The sequence below is a fragment of the Diabrotica virgifera genome, chromosome 3 (genome assembly GCF_917563875.1).
Source record: "Diabrotica virgifera virgifera chromosome 3, PGI_DIABVI_V3a".
Lineage (NCBI taxonomy): Eukaryota > Metazoa > Arthropoda > Insecta > Coleoptera > Chrysomelidae > Diabrotica > Diabrotica virgifera.
This window is the reverse complement of record NC_065445.1, coordinates 249,284,602-249,310,479: the sequence shown is the minus strand read 5'-3', so window position 1 is coordinate 249,310,479 and position 25,878 is coordinate 249,284,602. Positions and strand designations below refer to the sequence as shown.

Here is a 25,878-nt window from a genome sequence, read left to right as displayed (position 1 = left end):
TTATCTATTTTATTAACTTCTTATTTCGTTCATAACTTTTTAATCACACTGTATATGTTCTTTATATTCTCCGGAATAAGAAATATGGGAAATCTTTTGATACAAAAAAAAAATAGCATATTATATTTTGTAAAAATGTCTATATTCGAAAATAGGATGAAAAACTGAATTTAGTTCAGTTTTAGTTCAGAATAAACAACAATGTAATTTGCAATTTACTTTCGTTCTTCTTATTTTGCATAGTAAAATATTCGTTGTCGAACTAATCCAAAACAGGCGTATGTTCGTGGAATAGGGTATATTAAACATTTCTTAGTGAAATTACAAAAAGTTCTATCTTGTTTGATTTTTTCCGAAGTGAAAATATATATACACTCCCCTATAAGATTTATTTAATACTTACGAATACATTAGTCCCGTTTTTCAAAGAAACATTCTTCAGTTGTGTCATATCAACTATAGCAATACTCAAGTTTGAACGTAAGGCATAGATATTCATAAAACCAAAAAAGGCGAGTATTGATACGAGGTATCTTTTGAGGTACCATATTTTAAGCATTGAAATGTATAAGCTGAAACAAACAGTTAGTTTAAAAACTCGAAAAATAACTTTAAAAAGGCATCGTCTTTCGTCTTATAAATATATGGGTCCCTAAGATTAAATATCACATCATCTCGTCCTTGCAATTTAGTATTTTTGGTGGGAATAATTCAAAACACTTTATAAAATTAAGTTTATTTCACGTTTCCATTTCACAAAAAATAAAGTCAATCTATTTATTTCTAAAAATTTTTATTACGGTATCAGAAAGAATTTATTGAGTTTTTTGAAATGACAAATAAACTTTAAAATAAAATGGTGGCTTATTCCCACCAAAAATATTAAATTGCAAGATGCCACAAGAAAATAGCTCCAGAACAGTAATTTTCCTTGATATTTAATGATTTATTCTGCCATTTAGTGATTTGCCTTGTTTCATACATATCTTTTAGAATATCAAAATACAATGGAGTATTTTAGGGTCAAAATAAAGGAGGAAATCATGTGACCAGTATGTTAAGCGTGCCACGGTTTTGATTAGACAGCTATTTGGAAAATTTTGTATACCTAGAATAATCCCCTTCGAATTTGTACAGGGTGGCAAAAATGAGTGGGTCTATAAAGTAACGCATACATTCATTATTAGCTAAATAAACAACATTATTAGAAATTACCGAAACAGACCGATTTTTGATTTTAATTTTCTATTTTTTCAAATTATAATCTAATATACAGGATGAACCACCTTCGTATGATGACGTCGCCCCCATTTTTTTCAGTCTATAGATTTTGCTTGCTGAGCTGATTCCAAAAATGTATAGGTAATACGTTGCTTCAAATTGGTTCAGGGTGGCAAAAATAAGTGGGTCCATAAAGTAACGCATGAACTCATTATTAGCTAAATAAATAACATTTTTCTACGGCCGTGCTAAATCAGCCACTTTCCCGCACGCATTTTGTTTCCGAAATTTGCACTTTTCCGCACGCCGTGCGGAAAAGTAGAATACCTTCTATGGCATTATAATATACTATAATGCATGCAATAAACTAATATTTAGATATTATTTACTAATTTATTTTAAATTTATCTTATTTTGTTCATGTTTTAATGAAACTAGAGCGATTATTTCATTCATAAAAGATTCTGACCAATAGAAAGTTACAGAAATACAAATTAAACTGATACTTTTTGATAATTTCCCGTCGTCAAGTATATTACGTTAGATGCCCTTCGTTGCTATGAAAAAATACATTCAGTGACATTAATGACAATTAATTTTTTGAAAATTATAAAAGTGATGACTTTCAACCGTCAAATATTTATAATAACTGTGTGTTTAATTGTACTAATTTGTACTTACCTAAATAAATTTCAATCAAATTTTGGTTTTGAGCAGTTTTATTCATGAAATAATCGCAACAAATTGCACTCGATCTCTAAAATTGATATAGAATTTTAGAGCTCTTGTGCAATTACTACTGATTATTTCATTCATAGGAGATTCTGACCAATAGAAAGCTATAGAAATAAAAATTATACTGATTATTTTTTAATGATTTTAACTTCCAATCGTATAGTAAGATATTTGATCACGTGTTTAATTCTGTCCAATCAGATTAAAATTATACTGAGAATTATCTACTGTAGAAAATTACCGATAGAATTTTTTTAAGTAGATTGTTTAGTGGTAACCAGTTTCCTAGTTTTGACAACTGTCACATTTAAGAAAATATCCAGAATATACGTATTAAAAAATAATCTTACGAATATCACACGACAGTAAGAATAAATAACAAAATAATGCTTCATTTTTACTCAAATTTGTTGTCATTGGGCAATAGCCACTCGAGCACTGCGGGCTCTCGTGTCTATTGCCAGACAACAAATTTTCGAAAAACTGTCGAATTATTTTCAATTTATTCTCACTCTCTTGTGATATTATACCCGATAATTTTTAATAATTTCCCGTCGTCAAGTATATTACGTCAGATGCCCTTCGTTGCTATGAGAAAATACATTCAGTGACATTAATGACAATTAATATTTTAAAAATTATAGAAGGGATGACTTTCAACCGTCAAATATTTATAATTGCTGTGTGTTTAATTGTACTAATTTGTACCTACATAAATAAATTACAATAAAATTTTGGTTTTGAACAGTTTTATTCATGAAATAATCGCAACAAATTGCACTCGATCTCTAAAATTAATATAGAATTTTAGCTCTTGTGCAATTACTACTGATAGTTCGATGAAATAAAATTATTTTGACATTATATTTAAAAGTCAAATCAGTAGACAATTACAATGGTTTTGAATCGTCGCCATGGAAACCAATATCGTCGTCGTGGTAGCCAATTATATTGAAAGTTTGGTTTTGACAACCTGGTCAAAAAATTAATTTGTGTATTTTCACTCCTAAATAAAAATTGACATAACTCTATTTGTTGTGGCTTTTTATTTCCAAACGTACGGCCTTAGAAAAAATATTGTTCCTAACTCATGCGGAAAGTGCCTTCCCCGCACTCGACTGCTTGCCCGAACTCCGCTATCGCGTCGTTCGGGTCAACGGCAGTCTCGTGCGGGAAAATATCACTTTCCGCACTAGTTAGGAAAATAACTATATTAGAAATTACGGTAATAGGTCGATTTTTGATTTTAATTTATTATTTTTTCAAATTATAATGTAATATACATAGTGAACCACCTTCGTATGACGACGTCATCACCATTTTCTTTAAATGGAATCCCCATGTGTTTCAATTTATAGATTTCGCTTGCTTGTATACATTTATACACATGTATATTAACAATTTTTGTAATCAGTCAAACTAGCTTTTCGGTGCTACATAATATAAAGAGTTCGGCGTCTATCCTTCAGGATCAGAGATGCTCTTTTATTTTTTAATCACATTACGGCGTTTCTTAGGATGTTTTTGGTCACCTCAACTCCTTCTTCTGCTATGTCGATGTGTTCTTCTGGTGCCGTCTTATATTCTTCTCTTTCCTCTTATAATAAATTATTGTAGTGATGCATTCATTGTTTTCCTGGATTACCGATATTGATATTTTCTCTTGAACTCTTCTTGAACTTCTTCTGTATACTATCGAGTTCATTTTAGGCCAGGGTAATAAGACAAAAACATACCCTGTTCGTGACACTTTAACAGCCAGGGTACTGAAGCGTTTTTTCGACGAGTAATACCTATAGGAACAAATTGTAACTATTTCCTGCGTAGGATCTGGCGGACATTTTTATTTATAAACAATTAACTGTCAAAAAATGGCATTTTTCACTTTTTTTTTCAGATCAATGGAAAACAGTGAAACTTATGATTTTTTTAGTAAAAATATCTTTGAGATTATGGAAAAAGCTTTAAAATGACATATTACAAAGTTTGATATACTTATTTATTGTTAATATAATTGCGATAAAATGTCGGAATTGCAAAAAAAATATTTTCGCAATAACTACTGTAAAAATAAGTGTACAGGTTTGAAATTTTTGTCAAATGAGGGTTCTTTGGTGCTTAATATGTGATAAAAATTTCAAAGCGATTCATTTAATCGTTTAAATTTTATTTGAATTGTTAATCTCAGAGAACATTTTTTTTGCAATTACATAAGTCAGAAAAAGATGACCTTAGAACCATTCCACAGGTGTCAAATGGAAGAGCATAAGCTATATTTTCAACTTGGTTCAAAGAAAACGAATAAAAAATGCATTTACTAGTAATAAATAATTATGCAAAAGTATCGTAAATCTTTCCTTATACACTTTTTGAATAACTTTTTTCAAAAAAAATAACTTTTTTACCCTGTTTTAAGTGCAAAACTATCAAGTAATGTTATTTATATCATAATTGATAAAAAATTGTAATAAATTATCAAGTAATGTTATTTATATCATAATTGATAAAAAATTGTAATAAATATATATAATTTCTTATATAACAATGTAAAAAGTTTATAAGGAAAGATTTACGATACTTTTGCATAATTATTTATTACTAATAAATGCATTTTTTATTCCCTTTTTTTAAATGAAGTTGAAAAAATATCTCATGCTCTTTTATTTGACACCTGTGGAATGGTTCTAACGTCATTTTTTTTTTGACTAATGTTATTGCAAAAAAAATGGTCTCTGGGATAAACAATTTGAATAAAATTTAAACAATTGAATGAATCGCTTTGAAATTTTTATCACATATTGAGCACCAAAGAACCCTTATATGACAAAAATTTCAAAGCTATACACTAATTCTTACAATAGATATTGCGAAATTAATTTTTTTTGCAATTCCGACCTTTTTTCGCAATCATATTAATAATAACTGAGTATATCAAACATTGTAATACGTCATTTTAAAGCTTTTTCCATAATCTCAAAGACATTTGTACTAAAAAACCATAAGTCTCACTGTTTTCCATTGATTTGAAAAAAAAAAGGAGGAAATGCCATTTTTTGACACTTAATTGTTTATAAATAAAAACGGCCGCCAGATCCTAAGCAGGAAATAGTTACAATTTGCTCTTATAAGTATTACCTGTCGAGAAAACGCTTCAGTACCCTGGCTGCTCGAGTGTCATGGAAAAAACCTTATTACCCTGGACTATTTCAATAAGATTTTCATCGATTGTTTCCCAGTCAGTTATATATTTTAAGAAGTTATATAAATTTTTTCTTTATGAGAATTGAAACTTGCTTGAACGTCTTTATTTCGGTACTCCGCTAATAGATGAATAGACCTTTTTACCATTTCTTTTGTTTCCGTGGGAACATGATATATTCAGTTTTAGATTTTAAATATCTTTTACTACCAGTTTATGTTGGTTATTGATTTCCTGTATATTTCTGCTTCTCTTCTTCTTCTTTTTTTTGTATAAACGTGACTGTCTGTCCATGGAGCTATCCATAAACATAAAAACCACAAAGGCCATCAACCGACACTGTATCTGCAGAATGTTTGAACAATGGAGGAGATAGGAGATATGTTGGTACATGCCTTTCGTAAGCTGATTTGCCAAACCTGGAAAGAAGATCAATTACCAACCTCCTGGAAAGAGAGTGTTATCATTCCGATACACAAAAAGGGTGATAAAATGGATTGCACAAACTATAGAGGTATAGTTTGTGCTCTACCTCTTGGCAGTTGATGGAGAAATATTGAGAATGCAACAAAACCTTACACCAGATTTTTATAGATTTTAAGCAGGCATATGATAGTATTATACGAGTGGAACAGCGGAATGCCATGGTCGAACTAGGGATACCAAATAAAAATAATAAATATAACAAAAGCATGTGCAGAGTAATCTATGAGTGCTGTAAGAATTGAAGAAAAATAGTCGACTTTCTTTACAATCAACGGCTGTTTCAAACAGCGAGATACCTTATCCTCACTTTTCTTCAGTATCACTTTGGAGAGTCTTCTTCTTTCTTCTTTGTGGGCCATTAATAAGCTAATGGAATGTTTCTCGGTCAGCAGCTATATGAAACAATTCCTCGACCATTCGACCTGTCCATTGTCTAATGCTACGCAGCCAGGACAATGGCTTTCTTCCAACCAAGCGTTTTACTTCGATTTTGCCCTGAATGATCAACCGGAGTAAGCGATATTTAGGCCCTCTCATTATATGACCGAAGTAATGAACCTTTCCTTGGAGAGTATTGTGAGCAAAACGAGCACAGAAACACTCCTTGCATTATAAAACTTCGCATTATATATCTTCACATTATATATCTACCTATAACAAAAGGGCTTCGCATTATACTAGCTTTCTAGATATAGTAGGAAATATAACGATAAGTGTCAATGAAGACTTTATTAGACTGAGAAATGCCGTTAAAATAATTGGGCCTCCGAATAAAGAGAAGATAAAACAAAATGTATGGCTACAATACGAACGGAACAGCGAGACAGAATAGGGCAAAACGTTACAATGGACAAAGAACAACTTTGAAAGGGTTCGTCAGTTTAAACATTTGGGAGCTACGATCACATCTGACAAAAACATTACTCATACACAGAGATTAACAACAAAATCCAAAGTGTTAATCGTTGTTGGTTTGCGTTACAGAAAATAATGAAATAAGAAAATGTATCCAGCTGTACCAAAATTATAATCTACCATTCGGTAATAAGACCTATAATGACGTATGCCTGTGAAACATGGAAAATGACAAAACAAAATGAGAACTGCTTAAAAATCGCAGAAAGAAAAATTCTTAGAGGTATGGAGCAGTTAAGGATTGCACCAGAGACATTTAGTGAGTGAGAAGCAACCAAGAATTGAAAGAATTATATAACCAACCAGATATCGTTAAAATAATAAAGTCACAAAGACGGACATCCAATTTGTCCGTAAAAAAAGTGACCAAAAAATAAAAGAAAATATAAGACATTATAAAAAAAACGAATTCAGCAATACCGTGACCTATATCTTGCTATACCTACCTAATTTCGTTAATTTGGTGTTATTTAAAAATTTTAAATCTAAATTAATATTGTTCTCGAAAACATAACTTTGCATGTTTCTACTATAATTTAAAATGTACATTCTAGTTACCGATAATCTCCATGAAGAGAAGAACGACCACAAGTAATCGTTTTATTGTTTAGCTCCATAACTACCACCCCACATTCCAGGGGGTGTGCCGTTTGTCTATCGTTTTGAAAAATGATGAAAAGAATTTTTAATCTGGGCTTTCTGCACGTAAATGTTTACGTGCAGAAAGAAATTTGTAAGATAGGGATAGACACCTGAAAATTACCGTTATGATAAAAGTGGTTGGGCCTTAAATGATGACATCCGCTGCAACAAGGTGAACTGACAAGAATAAAATATAACCTTCAAATATATCAGAGAATGCAACAAACAAGCAGCTTGGATAGAGGATGGCAAACGAAGGGAGTTGGACATCTTAGCAGGTGGAAATCGATATAGACAGTACCGAGACAATTGAAGCCAAGCGACTAAACTGGTTCGAATTCTAAAGCGAATGACCGTAGAGAGAAGGCCAAAGAAAGATTGGGAATAGACGATACCTAAAAAAAAAGAGGAAGGTCAAAGCCCTTTTGGAAAAAACATATCGATATTTGCTAACGAATGTTCACGAAATGTATCTTTAGTAAAGAAATCGTAAAAATCGAAAGCTGGAATACTTCGGTCACATCATAAGACACTCTGAAAAATCTTAATTTACATCTGATCATTTAATGATATAGTCCAAGAGGCAGCGCTGAAAAATCTCTTTGAATTTACTAAAGCTAGATTTTTCACAGTTGATTACTGTGATTGTGTAGAGAAACATACTGCGGTCGGTCAAGCCAAACGTAGAACAGGGGTTACTGAGAGGGTATCAAAGTTGCTTTCCTTCGAAGGTAATTAAATCCATTTACTAAGGCTGAAAATTAGTACACACATTCTAAATTAAATATAAATAAAATTATTATAGCCGGTCAGCTGTATGACGGGACAGAACCGGTCGGTCGGCCCCAGTGAATGTACAGGGTAATTCACTATATTTTGACACCCTTGTAAACTGCTTTATTTGCAGAATTAGAAAAAAATGTAAAATACAAAAGTTGTTAGATTTTTAAATTATGATTTTTTGACATATATATCGTACTAGTGACGTCATCTATTTGGTCGTGATGACGTAATCGACTATTTTTTAAATGGGAATAGGGGTCGAGTGTTAGCTCATTTGAAAGGTTATTCAATTCCTTATTCAGTAGTATAAACATTAACATGATTAATTATACAGGGTGTCCAAAAATTTTTTTAATTACATTAATTGTTTAATTAATAATTCAAAAAAAATTTTTGGACACGCTGTATAAATAATGATCTTAATGTTTATACTACTGTATAGAGAATTGAATAACCTTTCAAATGAGCTAGCACACGACCCCTATTCTCATTTAAAAAAATAGTCGATTACGTCATCAATCCCAGATGGATGACGTCACTAGTACGATATATATGTCAAAAAAATCATAATTAAAAAATCGAATAACTTTTGTATTTTACATTTTTTTCTAACTCTTTTCTAATACATTTTTTTTTTTCTAATGTAAATAAAGCAGTTTGCAAGGGTGTCAAAATATAGTGAATAACCCTGTACATTAGGGTGGTGCGAAAAAAGTCAAGTTGATAATCCCGTATCGCTATAGTGCGGAAAAGTTGCGATTGGTAATTACAAGAAAAACAAAACAAAAATTATTAAAATCGGACTTTATCTTCCGATCCCGCAACGGGCCTAAAGATTATGAAAAAAAATGAAATTTTACCTTTTCTTCGGAAATTTTTATTAATCCTCCATGTACGTTTTATTTATCGCTATAGTAAAATTTATTTACAGTTTGCATGGTTAAGTAACAAAAACAACAGTTTTACGCATCTAACGAATATCTTCCGATCCCGCAATGTCAATCAAAATCTATAAATATTTGAAATTTTCGATGATTTTTTGAAATTAAAAAACATTTAGTTATCTCATTTTTCTCCTACATTGTGAAGTTTTTCGCTTGTTTATATATTGTATGACAATACTTAAACAACCCAGAACTCACAACGAGGAGGTGGTTGCACTTTTCTTCGGAAATTTTTATTAATCCTCCATGTACGTTTTATTTATCGCTATAGTAAAATTTATTTACAGTTTGCATGGTTAAGTAACAAAAACAACAGTTTTACGCATCTAACGAATATCTTCCGATCCCGCAATGTCAATCAAAATCTATAAATATTTGAAATTTTCGATGATTTTTTGAAATTAAAAAACATTTAGTTATCTCATTTTTCTCCTACATTGTGAAGTTTTTCGCTTGTTTATATATTGTATGACAATACTTAAACAACCCAGAACTCACAACGAGGAGGTGGTTGCACTTTTCTTCGGAAATTTTTATTAATCCTCCATGTACGTTTTATTTATCGCTATAGTAAAATTTATTTACAGTTTGCATGGTTAAGTAACAAAAACAACAGTTTTACGCATCTAACGAATATCTTCCGATCCCGCAATGTCAATCAAAATCTATAAATATTTGAAATTTTCGATGATTTTTTGAAATTAAAAAACATTTAGTTATCTCATTTTTCTCCTACATTGTGAAGTTTTTCGCTTGTTTATATATTGTATGACAATACTTAAACAACCCCGAACTCACAACGAGGAGGTGGTTGCACTTTTATTCGGAAATTTTTATTAATCCTCCATGTACGTTTTATTTATCGCTATAGTAAAATTTATTTACAGTTTGCATGGTTAAGTAACAAAAACAACAGTTTTACGCATCTAACGAATATCTTCCGATCCCGCAATGTCAATCAAAATCTATAAATATTTGAAATTTTCGATGATTTTTTGAAATTAAAAAACATTTAGTTATCTCATTTTTCTCCTACATTGTGAAGTTTTTCGCTTGTTTATATATTGTATGACAATACTTAAACAACCCAGAACTCACAACGAGGAGGTGGTTGCACTTTTATTCGGAAATTTTTATTAATCCTCCATGTACGTTTTATTTATCGCTATGGTAAAATTTGTTTACAGTTTGCATGGTTAAGTAACAAAAACAACAGTTTTACGCATCTAACGAATATCTTCCGATCCCGCAATGTCAATCAAAATCTATAAATATTTGAAATTTTCGATGATTTTTTGAAATTAAAAAACATTTAGTTATCTCATTTTTCTCCTACATTGTGAAGTTTTTCGCTTGTTTATATATTGTATGACAATACTTAAACAACCCAGAACTCACAACGAGGAGGTGGTTGCACTTTTATTCGGAAATTTTTATTAATCCTCCATGTACGTTTTATTTATCGCTATAGTAAAATTTATTTACAGTTTGCATGGTTAAGTAACAAAAACAACAGTTTTACGCATCTAACGAATATCTTCCGATCCCGCAATGTCAATCAAAATCTATAAATATTTGAAATTTTCGATGATTTTATGAAATTAAAAAACATTTAGTTATCTCATTTTTCTCCTACATTGTGAAGTTTTTCGCTTGTTTATATATTGTATGACAATACTTAAACAACCCCGAACTCACAACGAGGAGGTGGTTGCACTTTTATTCGGAAATTTTTATTAATCCTCCATGTACGTTTTATTTATCGCTATAGTAAAATTTATTTACAGTTTGCATGGTTAAGTAACAAAAACAACAGTTTTACGCATCTAACGAATATCTTCCGATCCCGCAATGTCAATCAAAATCTATAAATATTTGAAATTTTCGATGATTTTTTGAAATTAAAAAACATTTAGTTATCTCATTTTTCTCCTACATTGTGAAGTTTTTCGCTTGTTTATATATTGTATGACAATACTTAAACAACCCCGAACTCACAACGAGGAGGTGGTTGCACTTTTATTCGGAAATTTTTATTAATCCTCCATGTACGTTTTATTTATCGCTATAGTAAAATTTATTTACAGTTTGCATGGTTAAGTAACAAAAACAACAGTTTTACGCATCTAACGAATATCTTCCGATCCCGCAATGTCAATCAAAATCTATAAATATTTGAAATTTTCGATGATTTTTTGAAATTAAAAAACATTTAGTTATCTCATTTTTCTCCTACATTGTGAAGTTTTTCGCTTGTTTATATATTGTATGACAATACTTAAACAACCCAGAACTCACAACGAGGAGGTGGTTGCACTTTTATTCGGAAATTTTTATTAATCCTCCATGTACGTTTTATTTATCGCTATGGTAAAATTTGTTTACAGTTTGCATGGTTAAGTAACAAAAACAACAGTTTTACGCATCTAACGAATATCTTCCGATCCCGCAATGTCAATCAAAATCTATAAATATTTGAAATTTTCGATGATTTTTTGAAATTAAAAAACATTTAGTTATCTCATTTTTCTCCTACATTGTGAAGTTTTTCGCTTGTTTATATATTGTATGACAATACTTAAACAACCCAGAACTCACAACGAGGAGGTGGTTGCACTTTTATTCGGAAATTTTTATTAATCCTCCATGTACGTTTTATTTATCGCTATAGTAAAATTTATTTACAGTTTGCATGGTTAAGTAACAAAAACAACAGTTTTACGCATCTAACGAATATCTTCCGATCCCGCAATGTCAATCAAAATCTATAAATATTTGAAATTTTCGATGATTTTATGAAATTAAAAAACATTTAGTTATCTCATTTTTCTCCTACATTGTGAAGTTTTTCGCTTGTTTATATATTGTATGACAATACTTAAACAACCCCGAACTCACAACGAGGAGGTGGTTGCACTTTTATTCGGAAATTTTTATTAATCCTCCATGTACGTTTTATTTATCGCTATAGTAAAATTTATTTACAGTTTGCATGGTTAAGTAACAAAAACAACAGTTTTACGCATCTAACGAATATCTTCCGATCCCGCAATGTCAATCAAAATCTATAAATATTTGAAATTTTCGATGATTTTTTGAAATTAAAAAACATTTAGTTATCTCATTTTTCTCCTACATTGTGAAGTTTTTCGCTTGTTTATATATTGTATGACAATACTTAAACAACCCAGAACTCACAACGAGGAGGTGGTTGCACTTTTATTCGGAAATTTTTATTAATCCTCCATGTACGTTTTATTTATCGCTATAGTAAAATTTGTTTACAGTTTGCATGGTTAAGTAACAAAAACAACAGTTTTACGCATCTAACGAATATCTTCCGATCCCGCAATGTCAATCAAAATCTATAAATATTTGAAATTTTCGATGATTTTTTGAAATTAAAAAACATTTAGTTATCTCATTTTTCTCCTACATTGTGAAGTTTTTCGCTTGTTTATATATTGTATGACAATACTTAAACAACCCAGAACTCACAACGAGGAGGTGGTTGCACTTTTATTCGGAAATTTTTATTAATCCTCCATGTACGTTTTATTTATCGCTATAGTAAAATTTATTTACAGTTTGCATGGTTAAGTAACAAAAACAACAGTTTTACGCATCTAACGAATATCTTCCGATCCCGCAATGTCAATCAAAATCTATAAATATTTGAAATTTTCGATGATTTTATGAAATTAAAAAACATTTAGTTATCTCATTTTTCTCCTACATTGTGAAGTTTTTCGCTTGTTTATATATTGTATGACAATACTTAAACAACCCCGAACTCACAACGAGGAGGTGGTTGCACATTTATTCGGAAATTTTTATTAATCCTCCATGTACGTTTTATTTATCGCTATAGTAAAATTTATTTACAGTTTGCATGGTTAAGTAACAAAAACAACAGTTTTACGCATCTAACGAATATCTTCCGATCCCGCAATGTCAATCAAAATCTATAAATATTTGAAATTTTCGATGATTTTTTGAAATTGAAAAACATTTAGTTATCTCATTTTTCTCCTACATTGTGAAGTTTTTCGCTTGTTTATATATTGTATGACAATACTTAAACAACCCAGAACTCACAACGAGGAGGTGGTTGCACTTTTCTTCGGAAATTTTTATTAATCCTCCATGTACGTTTTATTTATCGCTATAGTAAAATTTATTTACAGTTTGCATGGTTAAGTAACAAAAACAACAGTTTTACGCATCTAACGAATATCTTCCGATCCCGCAATGTCAATCAAAATCTATAAATATTTGAAATTTTCGATGATTTTTTGAAATTGAAAAACATTTAGTTATCTCATTTTTCTCCTACATTGTGAAGTTTTTCGCTTGTTTATATATTGTATGACAATACTTAAACAACCCAGAACTCACAACGAGGAGGTGGTTGCACTTTTCTTCGGAAATTTTTATTAATCCTCCATGTACGTTTTATTTATCGCTATAGTAAAATTTATTTACAGTTTGCATGGTTAAGTAACAAAAACAACAGTTTTACGCATCTAACGAATATCTTCCGATCCCGCAATGTCAATCAAAATCTATAAATATTTGAAATTTTCGATGATTTTTTGAAATTGAAAAACATTTAGTTATCTCATTTTTCTCCTACATTGTGAAGTTTTTCGCTTGTTTATATATTGTATGACAATACTTAAACAACCCAGAACTCACAACGAGGAGGTGGTTGCACTTTTCTTCGGAAATTTTTATTAATCCTCCATGTACGTTTTATTTATCGCTATAGTAAAATTTTTTTACAGTTTGCATGGTTAAGTAACAAAAACAACAGTTTTACGCATCTAACGAATATCTTCCGATCCCGCAATGTCAATCAAAATCTATAAATATTTGAAATTTTCGATGATTTTTTGAAATTGAAAAACATTTAGTTATCTCATTTTTCTCCTACATTGTGAAGTTTTTCGCTTGTTTATATATTGTATGACAATACTTAAACAACCCAGAACTCACAACGAGGAGGTGGTTGCACTTTTCTTCGGAAATTTTTATTAATCCTCCATGTACGTTTTATTTATCGCTATAGTAAAATTTTTTTACAGTTTGCATGGTTAAGTAACAAAAACAACAGTTTTACGCATCTAACGAAAATCTTCCGATCCCGCAATGTCAATCAAAATCTATAAATATTTGAAATTTTCGATGATTTTTTGAAATTGAAAAACATTTAGTTATCTCATTTTTCTCCTACATTGTGAAGTTTTTCGCTTGTTTATATATTGTATGACAATACTTAAACAACCCAGAACTCACAACGAGGAGGTGGTTGCACTTTTCTTCGGAAATTTTTATTAATCCTCCATGTACGTTTTATTTATCGCTATAGTAAAATTTATTTACAGTTTGCATGGTTAAGTAACAAAAACAACAGTTTTACGCATCTAACGAATATCTTCCGATCCCGCAATGTCAATCAAAATCTATAAATATTTGAAATTTTCGATGATTTTTTGAAATTGAAAAACATTTAGTTATCTCATTTTTCTCCTACATTGTGAAGTTTTTCGCTTGTTTATATATTGTATGACAATACTTAAACAACCCAGAACTCACAACGAGGAGGTGGTTGCACTTTTCTTCGGAAATTTTTATTAATCCTCCATGTACGTTTTATTTATCGCTATAGTAAAATTTTTTTACAGTTTGCATGGTTAAGTAACAAAAACAACAGTTTTACGCATCTAACGAATATCTTCCGATCCCGCAATGTCAATCAAAATCTATAAATATTTGAAATTTTCGATGATTTTTTGAAATTGAAAAACATTTAGTTATCTCATTTTTCTCCTACATTGTGAAGTTTTTCGCTTGTTTATATATTGTATGACAATACTTAAACAACCCAGAACTCACAACGAGGAGGTGGTTGCACTTTTCTTCGGAAATTTTTATTAATCCTCCATGTACGTTTTATTTATCGCTATAGTAAAATTTATTTACAGTTTGCATGGTTAAGTAACAAAAACAACAGTTTTACGCATCTAACGAATATCTTCCGATCCCGCAATGTCAATCAAAATCTATAAATATTTGAAATTTTCGATGATTTTTTGAAATTAAAAAACATTTAGTTATCTCATTTTTCTCCTACATTGTGAAGTTTTTCGCTTGTTTATATATTGTATGACAATACTTAAACAACCCAGAACTCACAACGAGGAGGTGGTTGCACTTTTCTTCGGAAATTTTTATTAATCCTCCATGTACGTTTTATTTATCGCTATAGTAAAATTTTTTTACAGTTTGCATGGTTAAGTAACAAAAACAACAGTTTTACGCATCTAACGAATATCTTCCGATCCCGCAATGTCAATCAAAATCTATAAATATTTGAAATTTTCGATGATTTTTTGAAATTGAAAAACATTTAGTTATCTCATTTTTCTCCTACATTGTGAAGTTTTTCGCTTGTTTATATATTGTATGACAATACTTAAACAACCCAGAACTCACAACGAGGAGGTGGTTGCACTTTTCTTCGGAAATTTTTATTAATCCTCCATGTACGTTTTATTTATCGCTATAGTAAAATTTATTTACAGTTGGCATGGTTAAGTAACAAAAACAACAGTTTTACGCATCTAACGAATATCTTCCGATCCCGCAATGTCAATCAAAATCTATAAATATTTGAAATTTTCGATGATTTTTTGAAATTAAAAAACATTTAGTTATCTCATTTTTCTCCTACATTGTGAAGTTTTTCGCTTGTTTATATATTGTATGACAATACTTAAACAACCCAGAACTCACAACGAGGAGGTGGTTGCACTTCTAGCTCCACACACACTCTTCTCTCCAACTAACCAATGAGTGTGATTTTTACATTATTTACATAGTAAATTTCTTTTCATGTTTGTATGCAGCTTTTAAACGTCAACTTTGTATTGTGATTTGGTGGTAGAATCTGGCAGCATGGACCTTGATTTAAGTGTTGCCCTTATGAATCCATCTCTTGATTGGGGCCCACATACATTAGACCAGAGGTGACCAACTTAATCGGACTCGAGATCTACTGTCTGCCTTTCTAATTCTCTGGGATGTACTGACTAGGAATTTTTGTTATATTTAGGACGGGAATAGATAGGTAGGTAGATAATTTTTTCTTGCTATCGATCGACTGACCTAGGGGTCGCGATCGACGGGTTGGCCTCCCCTGCATTAGACGATGCTTCCGTGACCAACTTTAGGCACCTCTCATCAGCTTGCGTATGTCAGGGATAGTTTTGTACATTCTATTCTGGTATGTCGCCCGATGTAATGCAAGAACTTATATCTTATTTGACACTTCTAAGAAGTGGTGGAGAAGATAGTTTTTCAACAGCCTGCAATAGTTTTGCAACATTATATTCCAGTCTATTATTTCAGTTTATCCCGTGCTTCAAAATTTCAAGTAGTAGGGAGAAAGGAAACACATTAGAGAGCTAGGGCTAAGGAGAGTATTAAAAGCCGGATAGACTTAAGCCAAGAGCAAACGTATTAGAAATTTCATATCTCCTACTTTAAATTTTGAAGCAAAGGACTACACTGAAATATTAGATTGGAATGTTGCAAATCTATCTTCTCCACCAGTTCTTCAAAGCGTTTCAAATGAAGATATAAGTTCCTACATTATATCAGGCAACACGCCAGACTGGAATGTACAAAACCATCCCTGTCATACGCAAGCTGTCTAGCGATACGTAGAGTTGGTCACGGTAGTATCGTCTAATGTACGTGGGACCCAATCAAGAGATGGATTCATCAAGGCAACACTTAAATCAAGGTCTATGCTGCCAGATTTTACCACCAAATCAAAATTCAAAGTTGACGTTTAAAAGCTGGATACAAACAAATGAAAAAGAAATGTACTATGTAAATAATGTAAAAACCACACACTCATTGGTTGTATGGAGAGAAGGGTGAGGGTAGAGTAAAAAGTGCAACCACCTTCTTGTTGTGAGTTCTGGGTCGTTTAAATATTATTATACAATATATAAACAAGCGAAGAGCTTCACAATGTAACAGAAAAATGAGATAACTAAATGTTTTTTAATTTATCAAAATAATCAACAATTTCAAATTTTTATAGATTTTGATTGACCTTGCGGGATCGGAAAATATTCGTTAAGTGCGTAAAATTGTTGTTTTTATTACTCAACCATGCAAACTGTAAATACATTTTACTATAGCGATAAATAAAATGTACATGGAGAATAAATAAAAATTTCCGAAAAAAAGGTAAAATTTCATTTTTTCATAATTTTTACACCCGTTGCGGGATCGGAAGATAAATTCCGATTTGAATAATTTTTGTTTTGTTTTTCTTGTAATTACCAATCGCAACTTTTCCGCACTATAGCGATACTGGATTATCAACTTGACTTTTTTTGCACCACCCTACTGTACATCCATTGGGGCCGACCGACCGGCTCTGTCCCGTCATACAGCTGATCGACTATAATAACTTTTATTTATATTCAATTTAGAATGTGTGTACTGATTTTAAGCCTTAGTAAATGGATTTAATTACCTTCGTAGGAAAGCAACTTTGATACCCTCTCAGTAACCCCTGTTCTACGTTTCGCTTGACCGACCGCAGTATATTTCTCTACACCAGGGGTTCCCAAACTTTTTTGTACCACGCCCCCTTTTGTTGAAATGAAAGTTTCTCGCGCCCCCCCCCCTTAACAATAAATTGTATATGCCTGGGAACACAACAAAATCAAATAAGTGTTACATAAAAACAAAACATTTATTTATATATACATACTGCCATAAAATACAACAATATCAGTTTTAATAAAATACAAAAATTATTAATAAAAGAAAAAATAGATTAGATTGGTTAATGAGATGGATGGGCTTGCATTTTCTTTACTAGTATGCCTATTCGTGGCTGAGTTTTAATAAGTGCACAACGCAAGTCACTAGCAGCATCAAGTTTATTTCGATACTTTGTTTTAATTGCCACAAGTGTTGAAAATGCTTTATCGCACAAATAGGTACTTGAAAAAGGCAAATATAAACGAAGAGCTTCCCGTGATACACTAGGATACACTTTGAAATATTTTAACCAAAATGAAGGTTTGTCCATTATATCAAAGTTGTATTTGGCAGAGGAATCATGTTTTATTTGCAAAGCATCTTCTTGAAGTGATTCAGGCAAGGAGTCTATGTTGACATGGAATGGGTCGATTGGCATTCTGAAAATACTATCGTCACAAGTGTTTGGAAAGTATTTCTGGAACTCTTCAATTAGGCTCTCCAAATGGTTTGATATTTGGATTTTCAAACTTGATCCTTCATAAATATCTCTGAAGCGTGTTTCTTCTGACATTGACTCTACTTTAGGAAAACTCGAATAATTGCAGGGGTTTGCTGATATTTTACGCCTCCAAAGCTGCAGTTTCTCAATATACATATTAATCGCATCACGATGAGTAAAACTATATTTGAGTCTCCACCCTGCAGTTTTAAGTTAAGGCTGTTCAACGAGTCAAAGATGTCTGACAAATAAGCCAATATTACTTGGGTACAACTTTTTTTGAAGGCCACGCTTAGTTCATTTTGCTTTTGCTGTTCCAAGAAGGTAATTACTTCATCTCGAAGGTCAAATAATCTTGCTAACATGTTCCCTTTTGAGAGCCATCGTACTTCTGTATGAAATAGCAGTGTTTTGTGATCACTTCCTAAATCTTCACAAAGAGTTTTAAACAGTCGAGTATTCAACGCACTGTTTTTTAGGTAATTCACTACTTTAATACACAACTTTAAGACAGCATTGCATTCATTTGAAAGAGTTTTTGCTGCCAAGGCTTGTCGATGTATGACACAATGTATCCCAGTCACATCAGCATTTTTCTCTCTTACTAATTGTACAAATCCTGAGCGAGAACCAAGCATTGAAGGCGCGCCATCCGTACATACACCGATTAGTTTTTGCCAAGAGATTTCCTGTTTGTCAAAAAAGTCTGACACTGCTTTCATAACATCAATAGCTTTTGTCGTGGTCTCCAACTCTGTAGAAAAGAGTAGCTCCTCTTTCACTCTATCATTTTCAACATACCGAACATAAACAATTAACTGAGAACATTGTGCTATGTCGGTACTCTCGTCTAGCTGAATAGCAAAAAATGGCGATTGTTTTACTGCATCAACTACCTGGTTTTGTGTGTCTTCGGCCATATCATCAATGCGACGTTTCACGGTATTGTCAGAAAGAGGTATTTGAGATAACTTTTGCTTACTCTGCGTTCCAAGAATAATATCAGCTGCCTTTAACAAACACGGTTTATCAAGCGTCTCTCCAATAATATGGCTCTTCTTTTCTTTAGCAATCAGAAGTGATAGCTCATATGAAGCTTCAAGAACTTTTTCAGATGACTGAGCAGTAGAACCAGTACTATCTAACTTCATGCGTTTTAAATTTTCAGATTTTGTAGCAAAAAATTCCTTTGGTTTGTCCTTAAAAGGGTTATGTTTGGATGACAAATGTCTTTCAAGACGATTAGGTCTCATTGCATCATTACTTAATACTTCATAGCAAATTACACACTGAGGATGTTCGACATTATCTTTACGCATACAAATAAACCCATATTTGATATAATCATCATTATACTTGCGTTTCTTTGCTGAGCTCATCTTGACTACAATTATCTTCCCTCACTCAAATCAACGAAATCAATAAAAGTCAACTACCACAATTAAAATTTCACAACACGTACGCTTTTATAGTGCAAAAATAAGTGCAGGCTACGCCAAGGTATCTCAAACACTGAGTCACAATTGATAAGAGCTGCGTCTGCGGTTAGCTGGCCTGCGTCTGGCGGGTAGGAGGGAAGGAGGGAGGCAGTGCTTGGAAACGAAAGGCTAATTAACCCACGCGGTACCGACGTTGCCAGATTTTCTTAACTAGATTTTAGGCGCGATTTTTGAATGCGAAACATCCTCTTTTAGGAAACATTCTAATCATCAAAATGAAAATTTTAGAAGTGAAGATTGGTTTTGAGTAAAGTCTTCTCCCTTATTAACAAATAAAAATGAAATATTTTTGTAGTTATTTCTTAAAAGTAATAAATACTTTGCATATTTCATTCCTTAATAGCAAGGAAGGCTTTATTTAAAACTTCACTTGTAAATTTTTTATACTGACAGTTACGATGTTTTTCCCGTATGGGCTCAATATTGAAGCAAAAGAATTTTCCTAACGTTTCTGTTTGACTAAAATTAATTGTAGATTTTTCAAGAATGAAGAATGAGTGGCGCACACAATATTCCTGCTACATAAGAGCTGATATGAATATTACGAGGCGCAAAAATGTATTTTCATTTTGATATAAAATAAAATTATAGATTTATTTTGAAATATTTTCCATAGGTAGTATGTATTTGCTAAATTTGAAGTAAAACGCGGCACAAACTTCATGAAAGGTACTGTATTGTGATACTCACTGGCTATGTTTTAAATACTTACTAATATTTTTCATGCCTACCTACATATTTTTTATGCCAGAGATATAAATAATTCTGTAGTATTGCTATGATGTTTAAATTCAGATCATTCTGATTATTCACTGAAGCCATTATTAATGAGTCCACAAATACATTCCTTTTTGTATATGGAAGAAAACAAAACAATGGCAGCTAATCTGGAAAGCTCAACGTAGGTGGCGCTCGTGTAGTTGGAGGTCATGTCAACTTACGTCAATATTTCAAATCAATCTATTTCCAAGTAAATATTGCATATGTGTTTCACTGTGTGAATTAAGCTTGAGAAAATAAAATCCCTCAATGTTGTGCTGTGCATTTGTGCCCATCGAGAACATCAGGACACAGGTTTCCCAAAGATATTCTGATGAGAAAAAAGTGGATTGTAGCAATAAGAAGGGATAAATATGTGCCGAGAATAAATGCACGTATCTGCAATAAACATTTTGTTGAAACAGATTAAGTATTCGACCCCAGATTCGACTGTAAAAATAGAATACTTCACTAGAAAATTCAGATCAAAATTTATTATAAACGCACGGATTAAGATATGCAATTTTATATACATTCACACTGTTGCCACATCTACAATCGCTTTTTATGGAGTGAACGTGTAAAAAAATTTATATTTGAAGTAATAATATAGAAAAATGTGAAATACTAATTTTAAATATTTCTCAAGTTCTCAATATTTTTTAGTGACTAGAACATAACCTGACCAAACCTAACCTAGCGTCATCGAAAATAATATAAAAAAGTTAATAACTGAACATTTTAGTGATATATTATCTTTAAAATATGTTTTAAAATGACTAAAACATAACCTGAGCAAACCTAACCTAATCGAAAATAATATAAATAAGTTAATAACTGAAAATTAAAGTGACCATTCAAATATTCTTTCGTGACTAAAACATAACCTGATCAAACCTAACCCTAATTTTATAATTATACTTAATTAAATTAACACATTCTATATTTCCATAAGGAATTATAATTTTTTTTTTAAATAAGACAACATTGCATTGCATGCTTAAACCAAATTTACACCAAATGCGCAACTGTCATGGCAGCCATATTTTGAAAATATCACATTTTTAAATAAGATAAACACAAAAATTAATGCTGAGCGCACTTAATTGTGAATTTTAAATTGATAAAAAAAGTAAGGCAGATCGCACATATCATATTATACACAGTTGTCAGACTCGTGTGGGGAGTTAATCAATACCAAATAAATACACTCTGAGCTATAGAAATAAAACATTGAGACGATGATTAATATAGTTTATCATTCGATAAGTGTTTCCTTTTTCCAGTAACTCTCGCATCCCTTCTCAATTCGTTTTTCAACGCACAAACAGTCTCCAAGATCCGTATATTTCGGCCATAATTTATTATTTATTAACTCGTAATCAAAAACACCATATACAAACTTCACGAATATTCAAAACTTTGACCTCCAACTACACTAGCGCCGCCAGGCGGGAGCAACGGCGTACATAGGTGCCATTGAATCTCACTCACTTACAGTCGGAAAAATGAAAGAATACCCATGAACGAACATATAAAACACGCTGTATTTTCCTGTCACCGTGTCACAAAGAAAATTGTTCAGTGCAAGTACATGTAACAATAATTATTACATGTACTTGAGCTGGCCAATGTTTTGTTTGACACGGTGACAGAAAAATACAGCGTGTTGTATATGTTCGTTCATGGGTATTATTTCATTTTTCCTACTGTACATTGGCTAAAACAGGAAAGGTTTTCTATTTTATTCAATGTAAGTGTACAGTTAAATTGATTCAATTATTGTTCTATCCTACAGAAATATACTATAATATAGAGATTGAGAGAGATTTACCAAAGTTATCACGTCGACGAACAGTGCGTCAAATGGATAAGTAAAATGTTGTGACACTATATTGAATTTTGCAAAGTAGAATAGGAAAATTGCTAAATTTCTTTTAGCGCTTATAGTTTATGGAAACAATTTTAACGTTTTTTTGTAAACATGTGGACGATGACCATAAGTGTCATGTCACATTTCATAATAAGCATATGTAGATATAATGTGACAAAAATCTAGTGATTTTTTGTCATAACTTGTTATCTAAAAAATGTCTATAGACGTTGTGTCACATTTCATCAATGGAAATTAGACGTCTATAGACATTCTGTCCGTCAATGTGTTAAAGATGTTTGCTAACCTTATAGAATATTTTTGTGTTATGGGGAAATAAAAGAATCATTAATACACATGTTTGATTTTTTTATTCTTTATTTAATTGTCCTTTGCATAATTTAATTTTTAAATTTAATAAATTAATTTCTTTTCTGTGTCTCTCTTCTGTCATTTTCTTTTGTCTGGCCTGCTTCTGTTGTGCCCTTTGCTCCTCCTTTTCTATGTGGATCAGTTGATCTATGTTGAGGATTAGCTTTGTTCTTTGGTGTAATAAATTCTCTACTTTATTATTGGTAGTTTCCTTCTGGGACTGGCTTTTTTCTAAGAACGCAGGATTGGCAACTCATCAAAAATCTCCTAGATGTTTGCGTTATCTGCAATTAATTTTTTTATTTAGAATAAATTCAGTCGTATAAATATGTGAAAAGTGTCACTAATAAATATTAAAATTAGGATATAATAATTAACTCCTGAAAAAATATACCAGAATTCTATATTGTTTTGCAAAAAATTACAATATAACCAAGAACATTAACAGTGTAATCAAGTTTGAAAACCGTCTTTATTTCTAATTTGTTGCATTTTGGGCTTAGGCCACTTCATCTCATAGCGTCGTATATAGTATTGGATTTAAATAAAATAGTATATGTGTCACAGTTCAAGTTGATTCTTAGTTAGAGTTGACTATTCCTAGTTCGAGTCAACTCAAACTAAAACAGGCAGTAAGAGTTGATTTGAAAAATTAAATTTAACTTTTACTAGTTGAAATACATTCTTCCTAACTCTTGTTAGTAAAAGTAGATCCCCGGAAAAAGAGAATCAGCTCTTACTAGTTTGAGTTGACTATTCATGGATCTATATTCAGTAAATGTACATTCACACATGCTTTTTTTTATGCATGCGCATCTCTTTGTGTTGACTATTATTAACTTATCACGATTTGAACATACAGTAACAAAGTATGTAATATTTTATTTCATGGATCTATTGTTTGTATTCTTGATGGTTCCGCTTGCTGAGATTTGTACAATATTTGAAAGCTTAGATATCGATACATTTTTGGCGAAAATCATGTTTTTCCATTAAACTAATGCCATTATTGTTTAAAAGGTACTGCCAAAGTGTAGTAAGCCTAGAATTACTTTAAACATAATATGTATGACTTATTTACATTTTATTAAACATAGGCTTACTACACTTTGACAGTATCTTCTAAACAATAATAGCGTTAGTTTAATGAAAAAACATGATTTTCGCCAAAATGTCACTTACGTTACTTTGCCAAAAATGTATCGATATATTAAGTTTTTATTTCTTTTTTAATTTTATATGTTTTAAATAGTTTTAATAAGTTACATTCCTGTTGATGGTTTTTAAAATGTAGCACACCCATGTGGATATTTTTCAGGAGAAGCTAAAGAGATGAGCGTTTGAGAGCAAAAGTAAATAATTTGACACTATCAAAAGATTAGTATGAAGAATACATTAAAAAAGTAAGAACTCTGAAGGATGAATCTACAAAAGATAGTAATGATCACATATTGTTAAAAAGATAGATGTTATTGAAGTGCATAGTGCTAGTTGACTTAAACTAGGAATAGTCAACTTCAACTGGATAATCAACTTGAACTGTAACATATAATATAAAGTTACTTGAAAACCTTTATTTAAATTCAACAATCCAAGTGGTAACAAGATTACCACTTTTTCTGTTTCTTTAGCTATTTTGTCTTCTTTACCTACAAATCAACAGTTTCCACTAATTTCTATAAATTTACCTCTTGTTCAAGATCTTCACTCTTCAATAAACTTAGCATATAAGTAATTTTGTTTTACTTCTTCACCATAATCAACCTTTTCTTTCTAAAACAATATTGTTTTCTGATTATTATAATATAGAATTGTATTTTTGAATCTCATGACTTTATATAATTATTCTTTTTAAGTTTTAATTCCATGATTACTTACATTTCCTTCTTCCAATTCCACAATAAAAATAAAATCATCTTAACATTTTGCTACTATAGCTCTGTGACAAGAAAACAACAACAAATAACTCATAACCTCACATTGCCTGTGACTTTGACAGAAGGATGAAGATATCAACATTTGGCAACGTCGGTACCGCGTGGGTTAATTAGCCTTTCGTGTGCTTGGAAACGCTCGGTTGTCAAATTATGCGCGCTATTGCCACATTGAACGGCTCACATTCCATTCTTTCAAGCCTTCGATTTCAAATTTATGTAGTAAAGTCAGATGTTACAGTGGTTTGTTTTAATTTTCTAAACATCATGGTTAATTTAGAATTTTAGAAAGACTAGGTAGGCACCTGAATTTAATTTAATTTTCGACTTGTCTCACGCCCCCCCTGACATGTCCTTACGCCCCCCAGTTTGGGAACCCCTGCTCTACACAATCACAGTAATCAACTGAGAAAAATTTAGCTTTAGTAAATTCAAAGAGATTTTTCAGCGCTGCCTCTCCGTCTAATATAGGTATTCAAGGTTAACGTGCTCCTGGTAGAAAATAAAGTCACGATAGCGAATATCAAACGACTCGAATATCAAATGTCACTAACAAGATTTCAAACGATCGATAACGGTCATGGGTCTAGAAGAAGAATGAAGAAATCGTCCTAGACTGTCCTTTTCTTCTTTTCCCTTTAATGCGCCCAATTTTGAACATCCCCCAGTTTCCTCCATTAGTTTGTTTTGTGATTTCTGTTTCCAGTGTGTTCCTCCTATCTTTCTAATGTCATCTCCCAATCTCATCTGGAGCCGTCCTCTTGCTCTTTTTCCTGTCCATGGTCTCCATTAGTGTTGCCCAAAATCAGTCTTGGTCTTGCAGTCTTGGTCTTGTTCTTGCGTTTTCGCAAGACCAAGACCAAGACCAAGACCGCCTAATTTGAGCAAGACCAAGACCAAGACTTACCGTGCAAGATTTGAGCAAGAACAAAACTAAGCCTGCAAGACTCTTGCGTCTTGCAATTAGAACTGAGGGTCTTTTATGAAGTATATTAGTTCGGGTATATTCTTAGGTAGGTACTCTATGAGAAGCAAAAAAATTTGTAAAATTGGCATTATGCGCCTTACGAACAATACCATAAACAAACATACATTCTTCGCTCTGAAATTAATTGTCCAGGTTTTGAGAATAGCCGCCCTCCATTCATAAATTAATAGGTCTGGATCTCGTGTATGAAACAAAGTTGATTAATAGCAACCTGAAAATTTGTTAATAGCTTAAGG

General features: G+C 31.7%; 1 protein-coding gene across 2 annotated transcripts in view; it reads right to left on the bottom strand.

The window, feature by feature from the left end:
- The window catches only part of LOC126881675 (sialin-like), a 72,297-nt gene that overhangs the window by 40,214 nt on the left and 6,205 nt on the right, over positions 1-25,878 (bottom strand). For both annotated transcript variants that reach the window (XM_050646071.1, XM_050646072.1), the window contains exon 2: positions 404-572. In XM_050646071.1, the coding sequence (XP_050502028.1) occupies positions 404-559 (156 nt within the window). In that variant the 5' untranslated portion in view covers positions 560-572. The remainder of the gene's footprint in view (positions 1-403; positions 573-25,878) is intronic.